The sequence below is a fragment of the Hyla sarda genome (genome assembly GCF_029499605.1).
Source record: "Hyla sarda isolate aHylSar1 chromosome 1 unlocalized genomic scaffold, aHylSar1.hap1 SUPER_1_unloc_22, whole genome shotgun sequence".
Taxonomy (NCBI): domain Eukaryota; kingdom Metazoa; phylum Chordata; class Amphibia; order Anura; family Hylidae; genus Hyla; species Hyla sarda.
In genome coordinates, this window is record NW_026607584.1 from 194,060 (window position 1) to 214,926 (window position 20,867).

Below are 20,867 nucleotides of genomic sequence, written 5' to 3' on the forward strand. Positions count from 1 at the left end.
ATTCTGTGACTAGGCGATCGCGCAGATGTCCGCCATTAACCCCTCAGATGCCGTGATCAATACTGATTGGATGATCGGATTGCCCGCAGCGCTGCCGCGGGGATCCGATCATCCAGCATGACAGCCGGAGGTCCCCTTACCTAGCTCCGGCTGTCTCCCGGGGTCTTCTGCTCTGGTCTGCGATCAAGCAGAGGATCACCGATAATACTGAGCAGTGCTGTGTCCTATATATAGCACTGCACAGTATTAGCAATCAAATGATTGCTATAGATAGTCTCCTATGGGGACATAAAAGGTGTAAAAAAAAAAAAAGTTAAAAAATGTAAAAATAAAAAGTAAAAAAAAAGGGAAAAATCGCCTACCCCAATAAAAATGAAAATTGTCCGTTTTTCCTATTTTACCCCCAAAAAGCATAAAACTTTTTTTAATAAACATATTTGGTATCGCCGTGTGTGTAAATGTTCGAACTATCAAAATATAATGTTAATGATCCCGTACGGTGAATGGCGTAAACGTAAAAAATTTTAAAAGTCCACAAACCCTGCTTTTTTGTCACATTTTATTTAAAAAAATAATAAAAAATGATCTAAAAGTTTTATATATGCAAATGTGGTATCTAAAAAAAGTACAGATGACGGCACAAAAAAGGAGCCCCCATACCGCCCTATATATGGAAAAATGAAAAAGTTATAGGTGGTCAAAATAGGGCGATTTTAGATTACTGATTTTGTACAAAAAGTTTTTGACTTTTTTTAAGCGGTACAAAAATATAAAAGTATCTACCCATGGGTATCATTTTAATCTTATTGACCCACAGAATAAAGAACACCTATAATTTTTACCGTAAAGTATACAGCGTGAAAACAAAACCTTCCAAAATGTGCAAAATTTTGGTTTTCATTTAAATTTCCTCCCTAAAATTTTTTTTGGGGGGGTTCGCCGTACATTTTATGGTAAAATTAGAGGTTTCATTACAAAGTGCAATTGGTCACGCATAAAACAAGCCCTTATATGGGTCTGCAGATGGAAATATAAAGGAGTTATGGATTTTAGAAGGCGAGGAGGAAAAAACGAACACGCAAAAATAAAATTGGCCTGGTCCTTGAGGTGAAAATGGGCTTGGTCATTAAGGGGTTAAAAGGGTACTTCGGTGCTTCGGTGTTTTTAACTTTTTGTTCAGAACGCTCGGAGCCAGAGGCCGTGATCATAATGTAACAGCCACGGCCCCTTGTGATGTCATTTTCATGCCCCCTCTATTCGTGTCTATTGGAGGGGGCGTGTCAGATTACACGCCCCCTCCGATACACATGAATGGAGGGGACGCGAAATCGCGATGGGGCGTGGTCGTGACGTCACTGGAGTTTATTTTAGAACGCCCTGTGCTGCGGGAGATCCTGGGGTTCCCAGCAGCCGGACCCCCGCGATCAGACATCCTATCCCCCATCCTTTGGATAAGGAATAAGATGTCTAGCAGTAGAGTACCCCTTTAAATCCCTTTATTCTTTCCCTCTGATACAGAAATGTTCCGGTTCGGGTCACTTTTGTGGGTCCAAATGGAGGTATAGGTGCGGCTGGCGAGCCGAGAGCGAAAATCATTAAAAATAAAGGTTCCCCTTTTAACTTGGTTCCAGGAAAATTTCTCCAACTTTATTAGGACATAAGTCTTTCTATTCACATTAATAGACAAAAGACAAAAATGTGATACTGTCTGCCTAGACAGGATAGGGGATCGGTTATAGATCACGGGGGTCCGACCCTTGTGACTCCCCGCGATCTCCTGAACGGGGCCCCAGCAGTCTGCAGGAAGCGGCCGTTCTGACCCCCACAGGATGCCGCGGCCGACACACCCCCTCCATATATCTCTATGGGATACATGGAGGGGGAGTGTCAGCTGTCGCTCCATGCAGGGTCGGTCCGCCCCCTTTAACCCCTTAAGGACCAAGGACGTACCGGTACGTCCTTTGTCCTGCTCTTCTGATATAACATCATCTGATATAACATCATCATATCATGGCGGGCCCGGCGTCATATTGAAGCCGGGACCCGCCTCTAATAGCGCGCAGCGCCGATCGCGGCGCCGCGCGCTATTAACCCTTTAGCCGCGCGCTCAAAGCTGAGCCGCGCGGCTAAAAGTGAAAGTGAAAGTTCCCGGCTAGCTCAGTCGGGCTGTTCGGGATAGCCGCGGCTAATCGCGGCATCCCGAACAGCTGACAGGACAGCGGGAGGGCCCCTTCCTGCCTCCTCGCTGTCCGTTCGCCGAATGACTGCTCAGTGCCTGAGATCCAGGCATGAGCAGTCATCCGGCAGAATCGTTGATCACTGGTTTCTTATGAGAAACCAGTGATCAACATAGAAGATCAGTGTGTGCAGTGTTATAGGTCCCTATGGGACCTATAACACTGCAAAAAAAAAGTGAAAAAAAAAAGTGAATAAAGATCATTTAACTCCTCCCCTATTAAAAGTTTGAATCACCCCCCTTTTCCAATAAAAAAAAAACACAGTGTAAATAAAAATAAACATATGTGGTATCACCGCGTGCAGAAATGTCCGAATTATAAAAATATATCATTAATTAAACCGCTCGGTCAATGGCGTGCGCGCAAAAAAAATCCAAAGTCCAAAATAGTGCATTTTTGCTCACTTTTTATATCATTTAAAAATGAATAAAAAGATCAATGATCAATAAGTCCTATCAATGCAAAAATGGTACCGTTAAAAACTTCAGATCACGGCGCAAAAAATGAGCCCTCATACCGCCCCATACACGGAAAAATAAAAAAGTTATAGGGGTCAGAAGATGACAATTTTAAACGTATTAATTTTCCTGCATGTAGTTATGATTTTTTCCAGAAGTCCGACAAAATCAAACCTATATAAGTAGGGCATCATTTTAATCGTATGGACCTACAGAATACATATCAGGTGTCATTTTTACCGAAAAATGTACTACGTAGAAACGGAAGCCCCCAAAAGTTACAAAACAGCATTTTTTTTTCAATTTTGTCGCACAATGATTTTTTTTCCCGCTTCACCATAGATTTTTGGGAAAAATGTCCGACGTCATTACAAAATAGAATTGGTGGCGCAAAAAATAAGCCATCATATGGAGTTTTAGGTGTAAATTTGAAAGAGTTATGATTTTTTAAAGGCAAGGAGCAAAAAACGAAAATGCAAAAACGGAAAAACCTCCGGTCCTTAAGGGGTTAAGCAGACTGCCAGGGCCCCATTCAGGAGATCGCAGGGAGTCCCAAGGGTCGGACCCCCGTGATCTAACACGTATCCCCTATCCTTTGCCTGAATTCTCTGGCTGGCATGAGGATTATAAAGGGGAGCGGTTTGGATGACTGCTCCATTATAACCTGCGGGGTCAGGTGGATTGGGGGACACGGTCATTTGTTCCCTGAGCGGGCCCCATAGCAGTGATTTTCCCTGAGGCTGTGTCCACATGATTGTCAAAGACGGGTGTCCCTGCTCCTTGTAAGGCAGTGGTGTCAACCTGTGGCCCTCCAGATGTTGCAAAACTTCAGAGGGAAGCCTTGATTTACCTTTGGGGACATTGTGCATCCTCTAGAGGACCTTTGGTGTCCAGGCATGCTGGGAGTTGAAGTTTTGCAACATCTTCAGGGCCACAGTTTGACACCACTGTTGTATGGCTGCTCCGCTATCAAAGCAACTATCTTTCTTCAGTTTTGCAGTAAATCTTTACAAAGTACTATTGCTTAGAAATGCAAAAATGTCCTGGGTTGTTAGGGGTTAATACTCAAAAATAAAATCTGTGTTATTCTCTGCAGATTCTTGTACCAGGAGATCAGAGGAGAATCTTATATCTTCAGATTATAAAGCAGATGATGATATCACACAAGATACATATGAAGAACATTCCATTATCCCAGATACACCCTCAGCCCTTCACAGCCAAGATCTGTCATCTCATCCTTATATACAGGTCCTGTCTTCTCAGTCATCACAGGATGTTCAGCAAAATAAAAGTCACAGAAGGGGTGTTGGACATCAGAAAGATTGTGCAAAGGAAAGGCCATATTCATGTTCAGAATGTGGAAAGTGTTTTACCAAGAAATCAAATCTTGTGAGACATAAGAGAAGCTACAAAGGAGAGAAGCCGTTTTCATGTCCACAATGTGAGAAATGTTTTACTGGGAAACAAGGTCTTGTTCGCCATCAAAGAACTCACACAGGAGAGAAGCCATTTCCATGTTCAGAATGTGGGAAATGTTTTACTCAGAAATCATACCTTGTTGTACATCAAAGAACTCACACAGGAGAGAAGCCATTTTCATGTTCAGAATGTGGGAAATGTTTTACTTATAAATTAGACCTTGTTGTACATCAAAGAAATCACACAGGAGAGAAGCCATTTTCATGTTCAGAATGTGGAAAATGTTTTGCTTTTAAATCATGTCTTGTACATGAAAGAACTCACACAGGAGAGAAGCCATTTTCATGTTCAGAATGTGGGAAATGTTTTAATTATAAATCAGGTCTTGTTGTACATCAAAGAACTCACACAGGAGAGAAGCCATTTTCATGTTCAGAGTGTGGGAAATGTTTTGCTCAGAAATCAGATCTTGTTAAACATCAAAGAACTCACACAGGGGAGAAGCCATTTCCATGTTCAGAATGTGTGAAATGTTTTACTCAGAAAACAGACCTTGTTTTACATCAAAGAACTCACACAGGAGAGAAGCCATTTTCATGTTCAGAATGTGGGAAATGTTTTGCTCAGAAATCAGATCTTATTAAACATCAAAGAATTCACACAGGGGAGAAGCCATTTCCATGTTCAGAATGTGTGAAATGTTTTACTCAGAAATCAGACCTTGTTTTACATCAAAGAACTCACACAGGAGAAAAGCCATTTTCATGTTCAGAATGTGGGAAATGTTTTGCTCAGAAATCAGACCTTGTTGTACATAGAAAAACTCACTCAGGAGAGAAGCCATTTTCTTGCGCAGAATGTGGGAAATGTTTTGCTCAGAAATCAATTCTTGTTAAACATCAAATAACTCACACAGGGGATAAGCCATTTTTATGTTCAGAATGTGGCAAATGTTTTACTCGCAAATCAGACCTTGTTGTACATCGAAAAACTCACACAGGAGAGAAGCCTTTTTCATGTTCTAACACAGGGGAAAACATGAAGCAGAGCAAAAAATTATGCAAATAACACATCTATATATTAACCATGTACATAGGATAGTTGACAATAATGCATACTAATATATATTTATACAATATATGCTTCATCTCCAAACTTGATATCATTTTTTAGGAAGTTCTCTATATTATACACTGCTCAAAAAAATTAAGGGAACACTAAGATAACAGATCCTAGATCTGAATGAATGAACTAATCGTATGAAATACTTTCCTCTTTACATAGTTGAATGCGCTGACAACAAAATCACACAAAAATTATCAATGGAAATCAAATTTATCAACCCATGGAGGTCTGGATATGGAGTCACACTGAAAATCACAGTGGAAAACCGCACTACAGGCTGATCCAACTTTATGTAATGTCCTTAATACAAGTCCCAATGAGGCTCAGTAGTGTGTGTGGCCTCCACGTGCCCGTATGACCTCTCTACAACACCTGGGCATGCTCCTAATGAGGTGGCGGATGGTCTCCTGAGAGATGTCCTCCCAGACCTGGACTAAAGCATCCGCCAACTCCTGGACAGTCTGTGGTGGATGGAGCGAGAAGTCCCACAACTGCTCAATCGGATTCAGGGGAACGGGCGGCCAGTCCATAGCATCAATGCCTTCCTCTTGTAGATACTGCTGACACACTCCAGCCACATGAGGTCTAGCATTGTCTTGTATTAGGAGGAAACCAGGGCCAACCGCACCAACATATGGTCTCACAAGGGGTCTGAGGATCTCATCTCGGTACTTAATGGCAGTTAGGCTACCTCTGGCAAGCACATGGAGGGCTGTGCGGCCCCCCAAAGAAATGCCACCCCACACCATTACTGACCCACTGCCAAACCGGTCATGCTGGAGGATGTTGCAGGCAGCAGAACATTCTCCACGTCTGTCACATGTGCTCAGTGTGGACCTGCTTTCATCTGTGAAGAGCACAGGGCACCAGTGGTGAATTTGCCAATCTTGTTCTCTGGCAAATGCCAAACATCCTGCGCGGTGTTGGGCTGTAAGCACAACCCCCACCTGTGGACGTCAGGCCCTCATACCACCCTTATGTATCTGTTTCTGACCGATTGAGTCTTGCATATTTGTGGCCTGCTGGAGGTCTTTTTGCAGTGCTCCTCCTTGCACAAAGGCGGAGGTAGCGGCCATGCTTCTGGGTTGTTGCCCTCCTACGTCCTCCTCCACATCTCCTGATGTACTGGCCTGTCCCCTGGTAGCGCCTCCATGCTCTGGACACTACGCTGACAGACACAACAAACTTCTTGCTACAGTTCGCATTGATGTGCCATCCTGGATGAGCTGCAATACCTGAGCCACTAGTGTGGGTTGTAGTCGCCATCTTATGCTACCACTATAGAGAAAGCACCGCCAGCATTCAGAAGTGACCAAAACATCAGCCAGGAAGCATAGGAACTGAGAAGTGGTCTGTGGTCACCACCTGCAGAACCACTCCTTTATTGGGGGTGCTAATTGCCTATAATTTCCACCTGTTGTCTGTTCCATTTGCACAACAGCATGTGAAATTGATTGTCAATCAGTGTTGCTTCCTGAGTGGACAGTGTGATTTCACAGAAGTGTCATTGACTTGGAGTTACATTGTGTTGTGTAAGTGTTCCCTTTATTTTTTTGACTTATAATAAATGTAATATTGTCCCTGACGTTGTATATAGGGAATGTAACGCGTCAGTGTTGTCCCCGCCCCCTTCTCATTATGATTATAGAGACTTTAATTCAAGGCATCAGACAGGATCCGCGCGTCTCCCTTGAAGATCGTCTCTTCTGAACATAAGACGCTGCAGATACTTTTATTTATCACAAACCCTAGACCAGCGTTTCCCGTCTTGACGTCTATTTTCGGTCTCAGATCATAAAATCAATTTTTCTATATGAGAAGTCGTCAATATGTCAGCGTCCCCCGGGTTCAGTAAACATCGGTGTAATTCTTTTCCTTTTCTTTGTCCTCCCCGGGGTATAAAATCCCTAGAGATCTGATCACATCTGGTACAAGATCTCTTTACTTCACACTTTGCGCCATTATTACACGGATTGAAGACCAAGTTACACGCTCGTAAATTCCCATATATGTCGTGGATTGGAAGGAAAAAGGTTCTTAAATCTTATATTTACCAATAATATTTTATATTTTTCCAGTCCGTCCCTATCATAGTACGGAATTGTTATTTTTCTTCTATCCGATGGTTATTTAGTAATTTTGTTATGATTCAGAAGAGACCACGTGTCCCGTATAGACGCTCACCCTGAAGACATTAGACGGCGGTTTTGTGTTTCCGGATTTACACACTTATTATAAAGCTTTTCCTCCGTCTGGATTATTAGAGCTCGTTCGCTCTTCTTTTTCTCATCCTCCCCTTTATATTCCTCCTCATGTGGATATGGAATTCTCCTCAGTCCCTCCTTCTATAGGGCCCATTTTGTGGCCCCCGCACTCCTCCTTGGCCTCTCTAGTTCTTTCCTCTTTTATATATAACTTTGTCGGTATTACGAGACTGCTCTACGACTGATTCTGATTTCCCTTCTCCCCTAACCCCACTTTCTTTACTCCCTATGGTTATTACTAAACACATTTTCCCTCTTCCCCTTTGTGGGAACGTTTACATTCTTTTACGTTACAAGATTTATATTCTCCTACTAAGACTTTGGCCATAGAGGAATCTCAGGCTTTCTGGGGTTTTATAATTAAATTTATCTTTATTCTCCAATGTTTTAAGCGTTATACTAACATACGTCCCTGAAATTGGTTAGAGAGATTGTATTTATATACTAAATAATAATACTATCTAAGCTTTATTCTTATCTGATTTCTTCTGCTCCTAATAGTAACCAAAATGCATCTTATATGAGAAGAGGAGCTGAATATCCAACTCTCTGAAGAGTTTATCTCTCGTGCGGGTTTATCTCTAGCGCTCACGTGGCTTCTCCCCCTGTATTCGTATACAGGAAAGTTCATATAAGATATGTTGTCGAGGGTATGGGAGTCCTCCTCTCCTTTTGTCACATGGCATTAGAGAATCTTCTCAATGTTGAAGGTGTGGGATTGAGTCAGGCCATTAGCCATCAGTCCTTTGATAAAGCTGGGGAGCCGACGAAACGTCATTGAACTGGATACATGGGAGTTTTAATTGCAGCGCTTACATTTAGCTTCTGATTACTAAATATATAGAGAGCTCCTGAACGGCCATACAGAATAAGCGCACATTCCTTCTGAGTTTATCATATTTCCAGCACACTGATACGGAGCTAAACTGGAGCTGTAATTATAACAGTGGTGTGGTTCTGACACCTAGTGGTGAACATTTCATTTGTTTTTTGATTTCTTTTGATATTATAATAGTGACCAATAAAAGTTACATTTTATAGGGAGGGTTCTTGGTTTAGGGTACCCCTTTAGTGGTTTTCCCCTAAAGTTGTTGATATATTCCAAGTTATCCGGGCACCTTCTGGGTATGTGGATTGAGTCGGGCACTCTTTTACATATTGCAAAAGAAAGGCATAGAAAATCTATGAAAAAATCTGGGGTCAGCTCACCGCCTGACGATGTCTTCAGTATATGGAGGGATAGGACACTTGCATCACATGTGGAAGCTCGGCAAATGGAAGAAGCTGGTAAATTCTATTATCCCATTCTCTAAGATGGTGTATAAAACAGGAAATGCTAAATTTGAGGGAGTGTGGGGCGCCTGGTGTTCCTCCCCTCTGACTCCCCAGAGTCAGTGCATGGTTTATCTGATCCACATATGGTGAATGTTCCTAGATATGTTCCTGTCTTATGTGATTGTGCTGAAATGAGGCGGTTCGTTCGGCAGCAGCATTCCCATTCCCTTTTTATTACTTGCTTTTTCTTTTAAATTCATTTCTAAATAGTGCTTAATCAGTGCAGGCGTAAGAGGGGGGTGGGGGTGGGACTACTTTTTTGTTTTCTGGCACCTCAGGGTGCGTGTTCTCTGTTATTGTTCCTTTTATCAGCTCGATCCTGACTGTATGTGATGTCTCCCTCACCCTGACTGCTGCCCTTGTATGTTCCTGTATTTTTGCCGGTCTTACTAGCTTGTAATGCCGATGGTCTTTTATCTTTCAATAAAACCAATTTACCCTAATTACCAAATTTTTCCCTGCTGTCATCTTTGCATTACAATTTTGACCCCGATGGGCCTTAAGCCAACCTGAAAAGAGATCCACACACACCAAAATATATTCATACCCTCCTCACAAGGGGAGCTGAATACAGTGGTCCCTCAAGTTACAATATTAATTGGTTCCAGGATGACCATTGTATGTTGGGACCATAACTCTATGGAAACCTGGTAATTGGTTCTGAAGCCACCAAAAATGTCATCCAAAAATAGGAAAAAGTGAGGATTAAAGAAAGATAAGTAGATACTAATATGGATAAAGCAAATCCTTCCATATAAAAGTAATAGAGATCTGCTGGAGCTGTAATCTCTGTCTATGTAGAGGACAGGAGCTTCTTCAGGGTCCTGTACAGTACACACAGTATCCCCCAAAAATTTCACATATAGCTGCCCCCACTTGGAGCAGCTAACCCTGGCACAGGTAAAGAGAAGTACAGAACATGTAATACCTCCCTGTACTGTAGGGGGCGCTACCAGACAGGAATTCAGTGCATACTGTTAGGATTCGGCTAGCTGGATGTGGATCCTCTGTGTCAGCGAGGGATTGGCGTGGACCGTGTCGGTGGACCGTTTCTAGGGATGCTACTGGTTTTCACCAGAGCCCGCCGCAAAGCGGGATGGTCTTGCTGCGGCGGTAGCAACCAGGTCGTATCCACTGGCAACGGCTCAACCTCGCTGACTGCTGAGAAGGCGTGGGACAGAAGGACTAGGCAGAGGCAAGGTCAGACGTAGCAGAAGGTCGGGGCAGGCGGCAAGGTTCGTAGTCAAAGAGGATAGCAGGAGATCTGGAACACAGGCTTTGGACAACACTAAACGCTTTCACTGGCACAAGGCAACAAGATCCGTCAAGGAAGTGCAGGGGAAGTGAGGTAATATGGACAGGGATCAGGTGGAAGCTAATTAGGACGTGACAGCCGAGGACCGGGACAGGTGAGTGACTTGGGATGCGATTCGCGAGCGGGCGCGTCCCGCTATGCGAATCGCATCCCCGCTGGCAATGTCAGTGAAGCGCTCCCGGTCAGCGGGTCTGACTGGGGCGCTGCAGAGAGAGGAACGCCGCGAGCGCTCCGGGGAGGAGCAGGGACCCGGAGCGCTCGGCGTAACAGTACCCCCCCCCCCCCCCTTAGGTCTCCCCCTCTTTTTGTCGGGATGTTTCTTCATCCGGGATGAGGCCTGTATGAGGGGTTTTTGAGTCTCTTTCCAGATGGTGAAGTCCCGGGAAACCTCATCAACAGCGGGCAAACCAGAAGGCGTGGGAGTGGGGAGGGGGGGGGAAGAGGGTGAAGCTGGGCACGGGGTAAAGTGTTACCAGGACGGGGGCTATGAGGAGGAGACACAGCATAGTCCTGATAGGCCTTGGGGAGACCAGGTAAAGGAGAAGACACTGAGGTTAGACTGACTGGACTGGGAGCAGACGTGAGGCATTTTTTATGGCAAGAAGCACCCCAGCTCTTGATCTCCCAGGTGGTCCAATCAAGGGTAGGAGAGTGGCGTTGGAGCCATGGCAGACCAAGGAGGACTTCAGAGGTGCAGTTGGGCAAAACAAAAAGTTAAATTTTTTCGTGATGCCGTCAAATACTCATGAGCAGGGGTTCTGTGCGGTAACGCACAGTGCAGTCCAATTTCACTCCGTTGACCGAGGAAATGTAGAGCGGCTTGACGAGACGGGTCACCGGGATGCAGAACTTATTCACCAAAGAGGCCAGAATAAAATTTCCAGAAGAACCAGAGTCCAAGAAGGCCGCGGCTGAGTAGGAGTTGGCAGAAGGAGAAATCCGCACGGGCACAGTGAGACGTGGAGAAGCAGACTTCATACCAAGAGACCCCACACCCACATGAGCTGGGTGCGTGCGTGCGTTTCCCAGACGTGGAGGGCGAATAGGGCAATCCACCAAGAAGTGTTCGGTACTAGCGCAGTACAGACATAAATTGTAATCCCTACGGCGAGTCCTCTCTTCATGGGTCAGGCGAGACCGATCCACTTGCATAGCCTCCTCGGCGGGAGGCACAGGGGTAGATTGCAAAGGATACTGTGAGAGAGGTGCCCAGAGATCAAGGTCTTTTTCCTGGCGGAGCTCCTGGTGTCTCTCAGAAAAACGCATGTCAATGCGGGTGGCCAAATGGATAAGTTCTTGCAGGTTGGCAGGAATCTCTCGTGCGGCCAGCACATCCTTGATGTTACTGGATAGGCCTTTTTTAAAGGTCGCGCAGAGAGCCTCGTTATTCCATGATAACTCGGAAGCAAGAGTACGAAATTGGATGGCGTACTCGCCCACTGAAGAATTACCCTGGACCAGGTTCAGCAGGGCAGTCTCGGCAGAAGAAGCTCGGGCTGGTTCCTCGAAGACACTACGGACTTCAGCGAAGAAGGACTGGACAGTGGCTGTGGCAGGATCCTTGCGGTCCCAGAGCGGTGTGGCCCAAGACAAAGCCTTTCCAGACAGAAGACTCACTACGAACGCCACCTTAGACCGTTCTGTAGGAAATTGGTCCGACAACATCTCCATATGTAGGGAACATTGAGACAAGAAGCCACGGCAGAGTCGGGAGCCCCATCAAATTTGTCCGGCAGGGACAAGCGGAGGCTAGGAGCGGCCACTCGCTGCGGAGGAGGTGCAGGAGCTGGCGGAGGAGATGGTTGCTGCTGTAGCAGTGGCAGAAGTTGCTGTAACGTGGCGGTCAACTGCGATTTGCTGCGATTGCTGGGCGACCACCGTGGGTAGGTCAGCGAGACTTGGCAGCGGCACCTCAGCGGGATCCATGGCCGGATCTACTGTTAGGATTCGGCTAGCTGGATGTGGATCCTCTGTGTCAGCGAGGGATTGGCGTGGACCGTGTCGGTGGACCGGTTCTAGGGATGCTACTGGTTTTCACCAGAGCCCGCCGCAAAGCGGGATGGTCTTGCTGCGGCGGTAGCAACCAGGTCGTATCCACCGGCAACGGCTCAACCTCGCTGACTGCTGAGAAGGCGTGGGACAGAAGGACTAGGCAGAGGCAAGGTCAGACGTAGCAGAAGGTCGGGGCAGGCGGCAAGGTTCGTAGTCAAAGAGGATAGCAGGAGATCTGGAACACAGGCTTTGGACAACACTAAACGCTTTCACTGGCACAAGGCAACAAGATCCGTCAAGGAAGTGCAGGGGAAGTGAGGTAATATGGACAGGGATCAGGTGGAAGCTAATTAGGCTGATTGGGCCAGGCACCAATCACTGGTGCACTGGCCCTTTAAATCTTAGAGAGCTGGCGCGCACGCGCCCTAAGGAGCGGATCCGCGCGCGCCAGGACTTGACAGCCGGGGACAGGTGAGTGACTTGGGATGCGATTCGCGAGCGGGCGCGTCCCGCTATGCGAATCGCATCCCCGCCGGCAATGTCAGTGCAGTGCTCCCGGTCAGCGGGTCTGACCGGGGCGCTGCAGAGAGAGGAACGCCGCGAGCGCTCCGGGGAGAAGCAGGGACCCGGAGCGCTCGGCGTAACACATACACTTCAGTAATAAAGGGGTTTTACCAGTGAATGCCCATTCTGATTGGTAGGTTCTTGCAGCCATTGACACGTGTCACAGATCTGGACTGTCTGTACAATGTATGTTGTGTCTGGTTTCAAGTTACAATGGTCCAGAAAAGACCATTGTATGATGAAACTATTGTATGTTGAGGCAACTGTATAGTCTATCTGCAGCTGCTAAAACGGGTAAATCCGCCACGTTTAGGAGGCACCTGCACTGCTTTCCCTACATTAGGTCTTGCACAGGTCATGCCGGCCGGTGTTTACCTGGTGACCACTGTGGTATATCCTGGGGCTAACCAGTGATCATTCATCAGTGATATTATAGTCATTTTCGAGTTGTGGGTGACTCCATGAGTCTCCGGGGACATCATTGGGCACAGAACCTTTGGTAGACAGATTTTATCCTTGTTGTTTTTATACAGACCGGTATCATTCAGGGCAGCTCGTTGCTTTATCCACTTGCCCTCCTCGGTGCCTCTGGAGACCTTTTTAAGATGGTTGCGTCAACCACATCAGGTCCATTGTGCTTTTCTTACCTGTAATAGAGAAACAGACTTGTCCTGAGCCCTCGGCATATTAAAAGCTTCTAAACCCCTTAAGGACGCAGGGTGTACATGTATGCTTTGTGCCCGCTCCCCTGCTATTACGCGGGGTCACAAGCTGGCTGGGAACCTTGTCTAATGCCGGACATCATCGATCGCGGTGATTCCCGTTATTAACCCATTAGATGCCGCAATCAAAGTCGATTGCGGCGTCTAAAATAAAAGAAAAGCTTTCTTGGCAGCTCAGTGGAGCTGATCCGGACCACCGCAGTGTAACAATTAGCTGAGAGGATGGCGGGAGGGCCCTTACCTGCCTCCTTGCCATCCAGTCTCTTCCTTGATGCTCCAGTCAGCCTCAGCGCAGATAACACTGATCAATGCTATGCTATGGCACAGAACAGTGTATACAATCAGAGGATTGCATGTTATAGTCCCCGACAGGGACTAAAAAATGGTGTAAGAAAACAAGTTAATAAATGTGAATTAACCCATTCCATGCTAAAAGTTTGAATCACCCCCCTTTTCCAATTTAACCCCTTAATGACGCATGACATATATTTACGTCCTGTGCTGGCTCCTGTTATGTGAAGCGTGCTCAGGGGCTGAGCGTGCTTCATACCCGGTGGGTCCCGGTTGCTATCTACAACCAGGACACGCGGACATTGCTGATCGGGCTGATATCCCGTATTAACCCTTTAGACGCCGCAATCAAAGTTGATCGCGGCCTCTAAAACAGGAGAAACAGTTGCCGGTTAGCTCAGTCAGCTGTTCGGGACCGCCGCGGTGAAATTGCGGTGTCCTGAACAGCTGAGAGGACAGCGGGAGGCTTCTTACCTTACTTCCCGCCATCCGATTGTCGCTCTGCTGCTCCATGCCTGAGATCCAAACTAGAGCAGCAGAGCACCGATAACACTGATCAATGCTATGCTATGGCACCGAACAGCGTATGCAATCCAATAATTGCATGTAATAGACAAAAAAAGTGTGAAAAAAATAAGTTAATAAATGTGATTTAGCGCATAAAACAAGCCTCATATAGGCCTGTAGGTGGAAAACTGAAAACATTATGATTTTTAGAAGGTGAGGAAAAAAACGAAAGTGCAAAAATGGAAAAAAAAAGTCCTCAAGGGGTTAAACGGCTTTGTCAGTAAGATCCTATCCTCTTGCTGCTCAGCGTCTGCCACCTCGGTTGGCAGCATCGGCGCCTCCATCATCTCCTTAGACGAGAATAAAAGGTGCGCTCCTGGTGTAGTAACGTTCCGGTAAACCCTGGCAGGTAGGTGGTAGAAGGCATACCGGAAGATGTTGTGCTGAGGACACAACACCAGCACTGGCACGTAGAATCCTAATTGGAATCCAAGATGGCCGTCAGCAGCCGCGGCATCCCCTCCAGGTCTGGCAGGATCCTCGGTGGGATGAATGTACTTGAAGAGGATCACACACGATCCACAGCGGTAAAATGGAGGATACCCGCTGGTGCTAGTACTGAGACTAATTATGGAAGAAGAATCTGACCATAGATCCTAATAACAGAACGGTGTCGTTTATTCCATACAATTGACATTAAAGGGGTACTCCACTGCCCCAGCGTTCAGAACAGCGTTCTAAACGAATGACAGGTGCTGCACAGAGATCACGGGGGTCCCAGCTGCGGGGTCAGATATCTCATTCCCCTATTCTTTGGATAAAGGATAAGATGTCTTGGGGTGGAGTACCCCTTTAAGTTTCTAACCCGAACCGGGTTCTTCATCAGGTAAATAGATATAGGAGTACTCACAGTTACAACATTATTATAAGCGGTGAACGAATCCCTACCGGGTCACTAGAGTCACCTGACCGCAGGTGAAATATATATAAAAATCTATAGAATTGATTTCCTCCTAAAAATGCAAATATAAACAATATATATCAAAAACCTTTACATTATGTCAGAAGGATTTACAAGATATGAGAAATAGCCAAAAAATGGAGACGGATGCCTCTGGAAACAGCTGGAGGCACCCCACGTTCATATACAAAGGGTAATGGGGACTTATAACTATAAGCTGGACATAAGGGGTTTTACAATATGGTGACAGAATATAAAATCCATATATTATACGTCCCATTATGAGCCATAAATGTGTATAAAATGTCACGGTGGGACACCTAATGGAGGAACACGCCGGTCTTACATCCAAATGGAGAAGGTAAGTTTTATGGCCTCGCATGGTGGACGATCAATACCATTGAAGGCATTAATGCTTTCACAATATAACGTGATGTTGAGCGCCTTGTTTATAAAGTTACAAAAATATACAAAAAATATTTGAAAAGTATAAACAAAAATGAATGGTATATTTATAAAGAGGTAAAGTGTATAGGCAGCTCCCTGCAGGTAAGTCCCCTCCACAGCACGGCAGGTGTATGGCGGCACCAAAGTCCATATGAGAAGGAAAAATAACCAGCGTGGACTAGAGTCCTGTTTATTGGAGAAAAGTCACAAGACACAAGAAGGTGAACACCATGACGCGTTTCAGGCGTCGCCGCCCTTAGTCATACAACGTTTACACTGAATTTCTCCAGTTAGATAGGTGAGAACATTAACCCCTTAAGGACTGAGCCCTTTTTTGTAATTCTGACCACTGTCACTTTAAGCATTAATAACTCTAAGATGCTTTTACCGATTATTCTAAATTCTACAATTTTCTAAATTTTCATGAAAATTGCAAAATCTGAAGTGACAGATGTTACAGAACTACAACTCCCAGCATGCCTGGGTAGTCTTGGCATGCTGAAAGTTGTAGTTTGGAAACATCTGGAGGGCTACCATTTGGGCACCAATGTAATAGTGGTCTCCAAACTGTGACCCTCCAGATGTTGCAAAACTACAAAACCCAGCATGCCCAGATCGCTTTACTGACCCCTTCCTCCCCCCCCCCCACCAACGCCTCCCTACCTGCGCCGCTGATCTCCAGCGATGATCTGCGGTCCCCACGGCATCTTCTTTCCAGGTACCGGCCGCCATCTTCTCCCCCCGTTCTGCCCGACATCCAGGGGTGGGCAGAGTGGGGGGTTTCCCTGGCAACCCCCTGTTGTGCGCTGTCATTGGTCAGAATTCATTTCTGACTAATGGCAGGGGATAGGAGGAGGTTGCACCACTGCAACCTCGCTCCTATCCCTCAGGATGATTGGAGCTGTCACTGACCGCTCCGATCATCCCTATTTTCTGGGCGATCGGGTCACCAGAGATCCGATCAGCCCGGAATAGCAGAAAATCGCATGTCTGACTTAACATGTGATTTCCTGCGATCACCGACATGGGGAGGTCTCAGGACCCCCCTCGGCGATGTGCCGGGATACCTGCTGAATTATTTCAGCAGGCATCCCGGTCCCCGACTGGCTAGAGGCGGGGGCTGGAATTCCCATGGGTATATCCATCCTTAAGAGGTTAAAGGGGTACTCCGGTGGCAAATGTGTTTTTTCAGTTTCTACTTACCCTTGCAGGTGAGTTTTCTTCTTATCTCTGGTCTTGTGCTCGCTCTTTGTTTGTCTTTCTTTTCTTTGCACAAGTGTGTCCATGTAGTGTAGCATCTATTTCTGTTTTGCCTTTGTTTTAGAAACTACAGCTCCCAGCATGCCTTGTAGCCAGTCTCCTCTTTCAGTGACCCGCCCAACTTGTTTTGCGTTGCCGCCAAGCCCTGTTTGTGGCCGGCTTTATTTTTTTTCCCTTTAGCCCTTTCCCTGCCCTGCTCATTAGTATACTCATCCCACCCTCACTGTCAGCTTCTCACCCCACAGTCCCCACATCAGGGAATTAATGAATTGTCAGTGGGGGGGCTGATTCCCCCCCCCCCCCTCAAAAAAAAAAAGCAATGTCCCCCGCATCAGGGAAAGTGTTAACTGTGAGCCGCAGCCTGCACATTCTTCCCATGTTAGGGAATGAATTGTCATCCGCAGTGCGCTGTCCCCACATCAGTGAACTAATCATCTGTGACCCGCGGGCGCTGCTTCCTGCCCTTCCCCCTCCCCCAAGTGATGTCCCCGCAAGGGTTAAAGGACATCTGTACTGATGAATTTTACATATTCCTGTGCACGAGCTGCAAAAATAAACTTTGAATCACCTTCCTACGTTCCCTCGTTGCTACGGTAACGGCCTCACAGTCCCCTGCTGCGATCCTCACACTGCTTCCTGGGGAGGGGAATGTCACAGAGCCGTCAGCGTATCACCGGCCGCAGCGATGTCCCGCCTAGGCCGTTGATAGGCTTAGCGTACTGTCATGTAAGGATTCGGCTGGCAGGAAGCAGCATGAGGATCGCAGCAGAGGACCATGAGGTTCTTACTGTAGCAACGGGGGAACGTAGGAAGGCGAGTCAAACTTTATTTTGTTTATTTTTGCAGCTTGGGTACAGGTATATGTAAAATTCATCAGTACAGATGTCCTTTAACTGTGAGATGCAGCAGTGCTGTACATTCTCCCCACGTCGGGGAATGAATTGTGAGCGCGGGCGCAGGGCTTCTGATCAGCTTCTGTTCTCCGATCAGAAGCCCTGCGCCCACGCTCAGAAATCATTCATTTCCCGACGTGGGGAGCATGTACAGCACTGCTGCGGCTCACAGTTAGCACTCGCGGGGACATCGCTTTGGGGGGGGGGGGGGGGGAGGCGGGGCAGGAAGCAGCGCAGCGTCACATATGATTAGTTCCCTAATGTGGGGACAGCGCGCTGCGGATGACAATTCATTCCCTGATGTGGGGACTGCAGGGTGAGAAGCTAATAGTGCGCCCGCAGGGGGGATCATGATAGTGCTGCGGCTGACATGTTACTAATTCCCCCGCCATGGGGACAGTGCGCCTGCGGGAGGAATCATCATGATAAGCGATTCCCCTGATTCCCCCGCGGGCGCTTGGTCCTCATGGCGGGGAAGGGGTAACATGTCAGCCGCAGCGCTGGTACAGGGTATTCAGTACATTGTGAGCCGGGTGCAGGGCTGACTGACAGCGGGAGGAGACATCCATCCTCCCGCAACAATTCAATTAGTATTCATTACAGGGGTGTGGAAAAGGGGCAAAACCATTGCAGGAGAAAAAAAAACAGCAACGCCTGCAGCGCTGACGTCTTGTCCACAACAGTGAACAAACATGGCCGCAGGTGTGGACGACCAGAAAAACTACTTAACTTCCGTCATAGAAAAGAGGTCAGTAAAAAACATACGTGCTGTGGACAGATGTATAACATGTGATTTACAAAAGTGCTAAACTCACTACAAGCATGCTAGATAACCATAAAACTGTGATACCGGAGTACCCCTTTAATCGAGAACATGACCTATGGATGGAAATGTGAGAGAATATGTCGTATCCAGCCATGTTGTTCAGGTGCCATGAGCTTTAAAAGGGGTACTCCGCTGCCCCAGCATTCAGAAGATTTTGTTCCAACCGGTTGGAGCGGGTGTTGGGCGTCGTGTCGTCACCTCACGACCCCTCAATGCAAGTCTATGGGAGTACGGCCGCCACACCCTCCCTCCCATACATGACATCACGACCCCCGCCGCCCACACCCAGTGTTCAAAACTAATGTCAGGTGTTGCTCAGAAATCACGGATAACACCTACAGGATCAGAATGTCCTAGAAGCCAGAAGATAGAAGTGATTTTATATGTCTAATCTGCTCATGTCCTGTTACCTTGTAGACATATATGAGACTCTTTACCTCCCATGTAAAATTATAGAGATGACATCGCTGGATCGGTGACTACGTTATAAAAGAAAAACTTAAAAAAGAACAAATCATCGTTACACAACAATAATATTCATATTGCCCCAATAATACATAAATTACAAACAAAAAATCTTTAGAAAAAAAAAGAAAGATAGAAATAGATAAACCTGACGTCTAGCATAAAACTTATTTATAATAATAATAATAATCAATTATTTAACCCCTTAAGGACCAGGTCCTTTTTCATTTGTGCACTTCTTACCTTCTAAAAATCATAAAGCTTTCAATTTTGCACCTACAGACTTATATGAGGGCTTGTTTTTTGTGCCACCATTTTTGTTTTAATGGGACTTTTTGATCGCTTTTTTATACATTTTAGGGTATACAAAATTACCAAAAATTACACAATTCTGGACTTTGGATTTTTTTTTTTTTTTGCGTATACACCATTGACCGCGTGGTTTAATTAACATAATATTTTTTATAGTTCAGGCATTTACGCATGCGGTTATTTATATTGATATTTTATTTTTTATGGGAACAGGGGGTGATTACAACTTTAATTAGGGAAGGGGTTAAATCACAACTTTTTTTATTATATTTTTTACTATTTTTGCACCATTATATAGTGCCCATAGGGGACTATTACTGTACATGCAATCTACTGATTGCACACACTGTTCAATGCTATGCCGATCGGACGGAGATGGAGGCAGGTAGGCACCCTCTCCCGTCCATTCCGCTGTTCAGGAGCTGCCAGGAACGGTTTAATTCATTGCCGCGTCTAAGGGGTTAATGCCGGGCATAACTGCGATTGGTTATGTCCGGCATTAGCCACGGGACCGCCCGGCTATGCCGCGGAGTCAGCCCGTGACCACACATTATAGCACCGAAGTGGGAAAAGAGCATACAGATACACCCTTGGTCCTTAAGAGGTTAATTAAAAGGTTCTAAAAGTAATCTAAGGAGAACAAGTCTCCAGGGAATTGCTCAAGAAATTTTGCCATGAAACAGGTTCCTCAATTTTGAATAACTGGGAACTTTTTTTGCACCGCTGTGAAATGGTTGGAGGGGATAGAAGATCTCTAGTATATCGGAATAAGCCGTCTAGTCACCAATAGTAGGTGTGTGATTAAAGGGGTACTCCAATGTTCTGTAAATTTTGTCCAGAACGCTTGGAGCTGGAGGCCGTGATCATGACTTCACAGACACGCCCCCCCCCTCCCCCTGTGACATCGCACTGAGAAGATTCTGGAATACCATGTGACAAAAGGAGAGGAGGAGTCTCATACCCCCGACAATATAACTTATATGAACTCTCCTGTATACGAATACAGGGGGAGGAGCCACGTGAGCGCTAGAGATAAATCCGCACTGTTCTTCAGAGAGTTGGATATTCAGCTCCTCTTCTCATATAAGATGCATTTTGGTTACTATTAGGAGCAGAAGAAATCAGATAAGAATAAAGCTTAGATATTATTATTATTTAGGAAATAAATACAATCTCTCTAACCAATTTCAGGGACATATGTTAGTATAACGCTTAAAACATTGGAGAGTAAAGATAAATTTACTTATAAACCCAAGAAAGCCTGAGATTCCTCTATGGCCAAAGTCTTAGTAGAAGAATATAAATCTCGTAACGTAAAAGAATGTAAACGTTCCCACAAAGGGGAAGAGGGAAAATGTGTTTAGTAATAACCATAGGGAGTAAAGAAAGTGGGGTTAGGGGGGAAGGGAAATCAGAATCAGTCGTAGAGCAGTCTCGTAATACCGACAAAGTTATATATAAAAGAGGAAAG

At 45.9% G+C, this 20,867-nt stretch overlaps 1 protein-coding gene across 1 annotated transcript in view; it reads left to right on the forward strand.

Moving 5' to 3' along the window:
• Positions 1 to 20,867, forward strand: part of LOC130298118 (uncharacterized) — a 78,164-nt gene that overhangs the window by 30,540 nt on the left and 26,757 nt on the right. Inside the window, 2 exon segments of the mRNA XM_056551014.1 lie at positions 3,792 to 5,177; positions 17,747 to 17,757. Coding sequence (XP_056406989.1) covers positions 3,792 to 5,177; positions 17,747 to 17,757 — 1,397 coding nt within the window.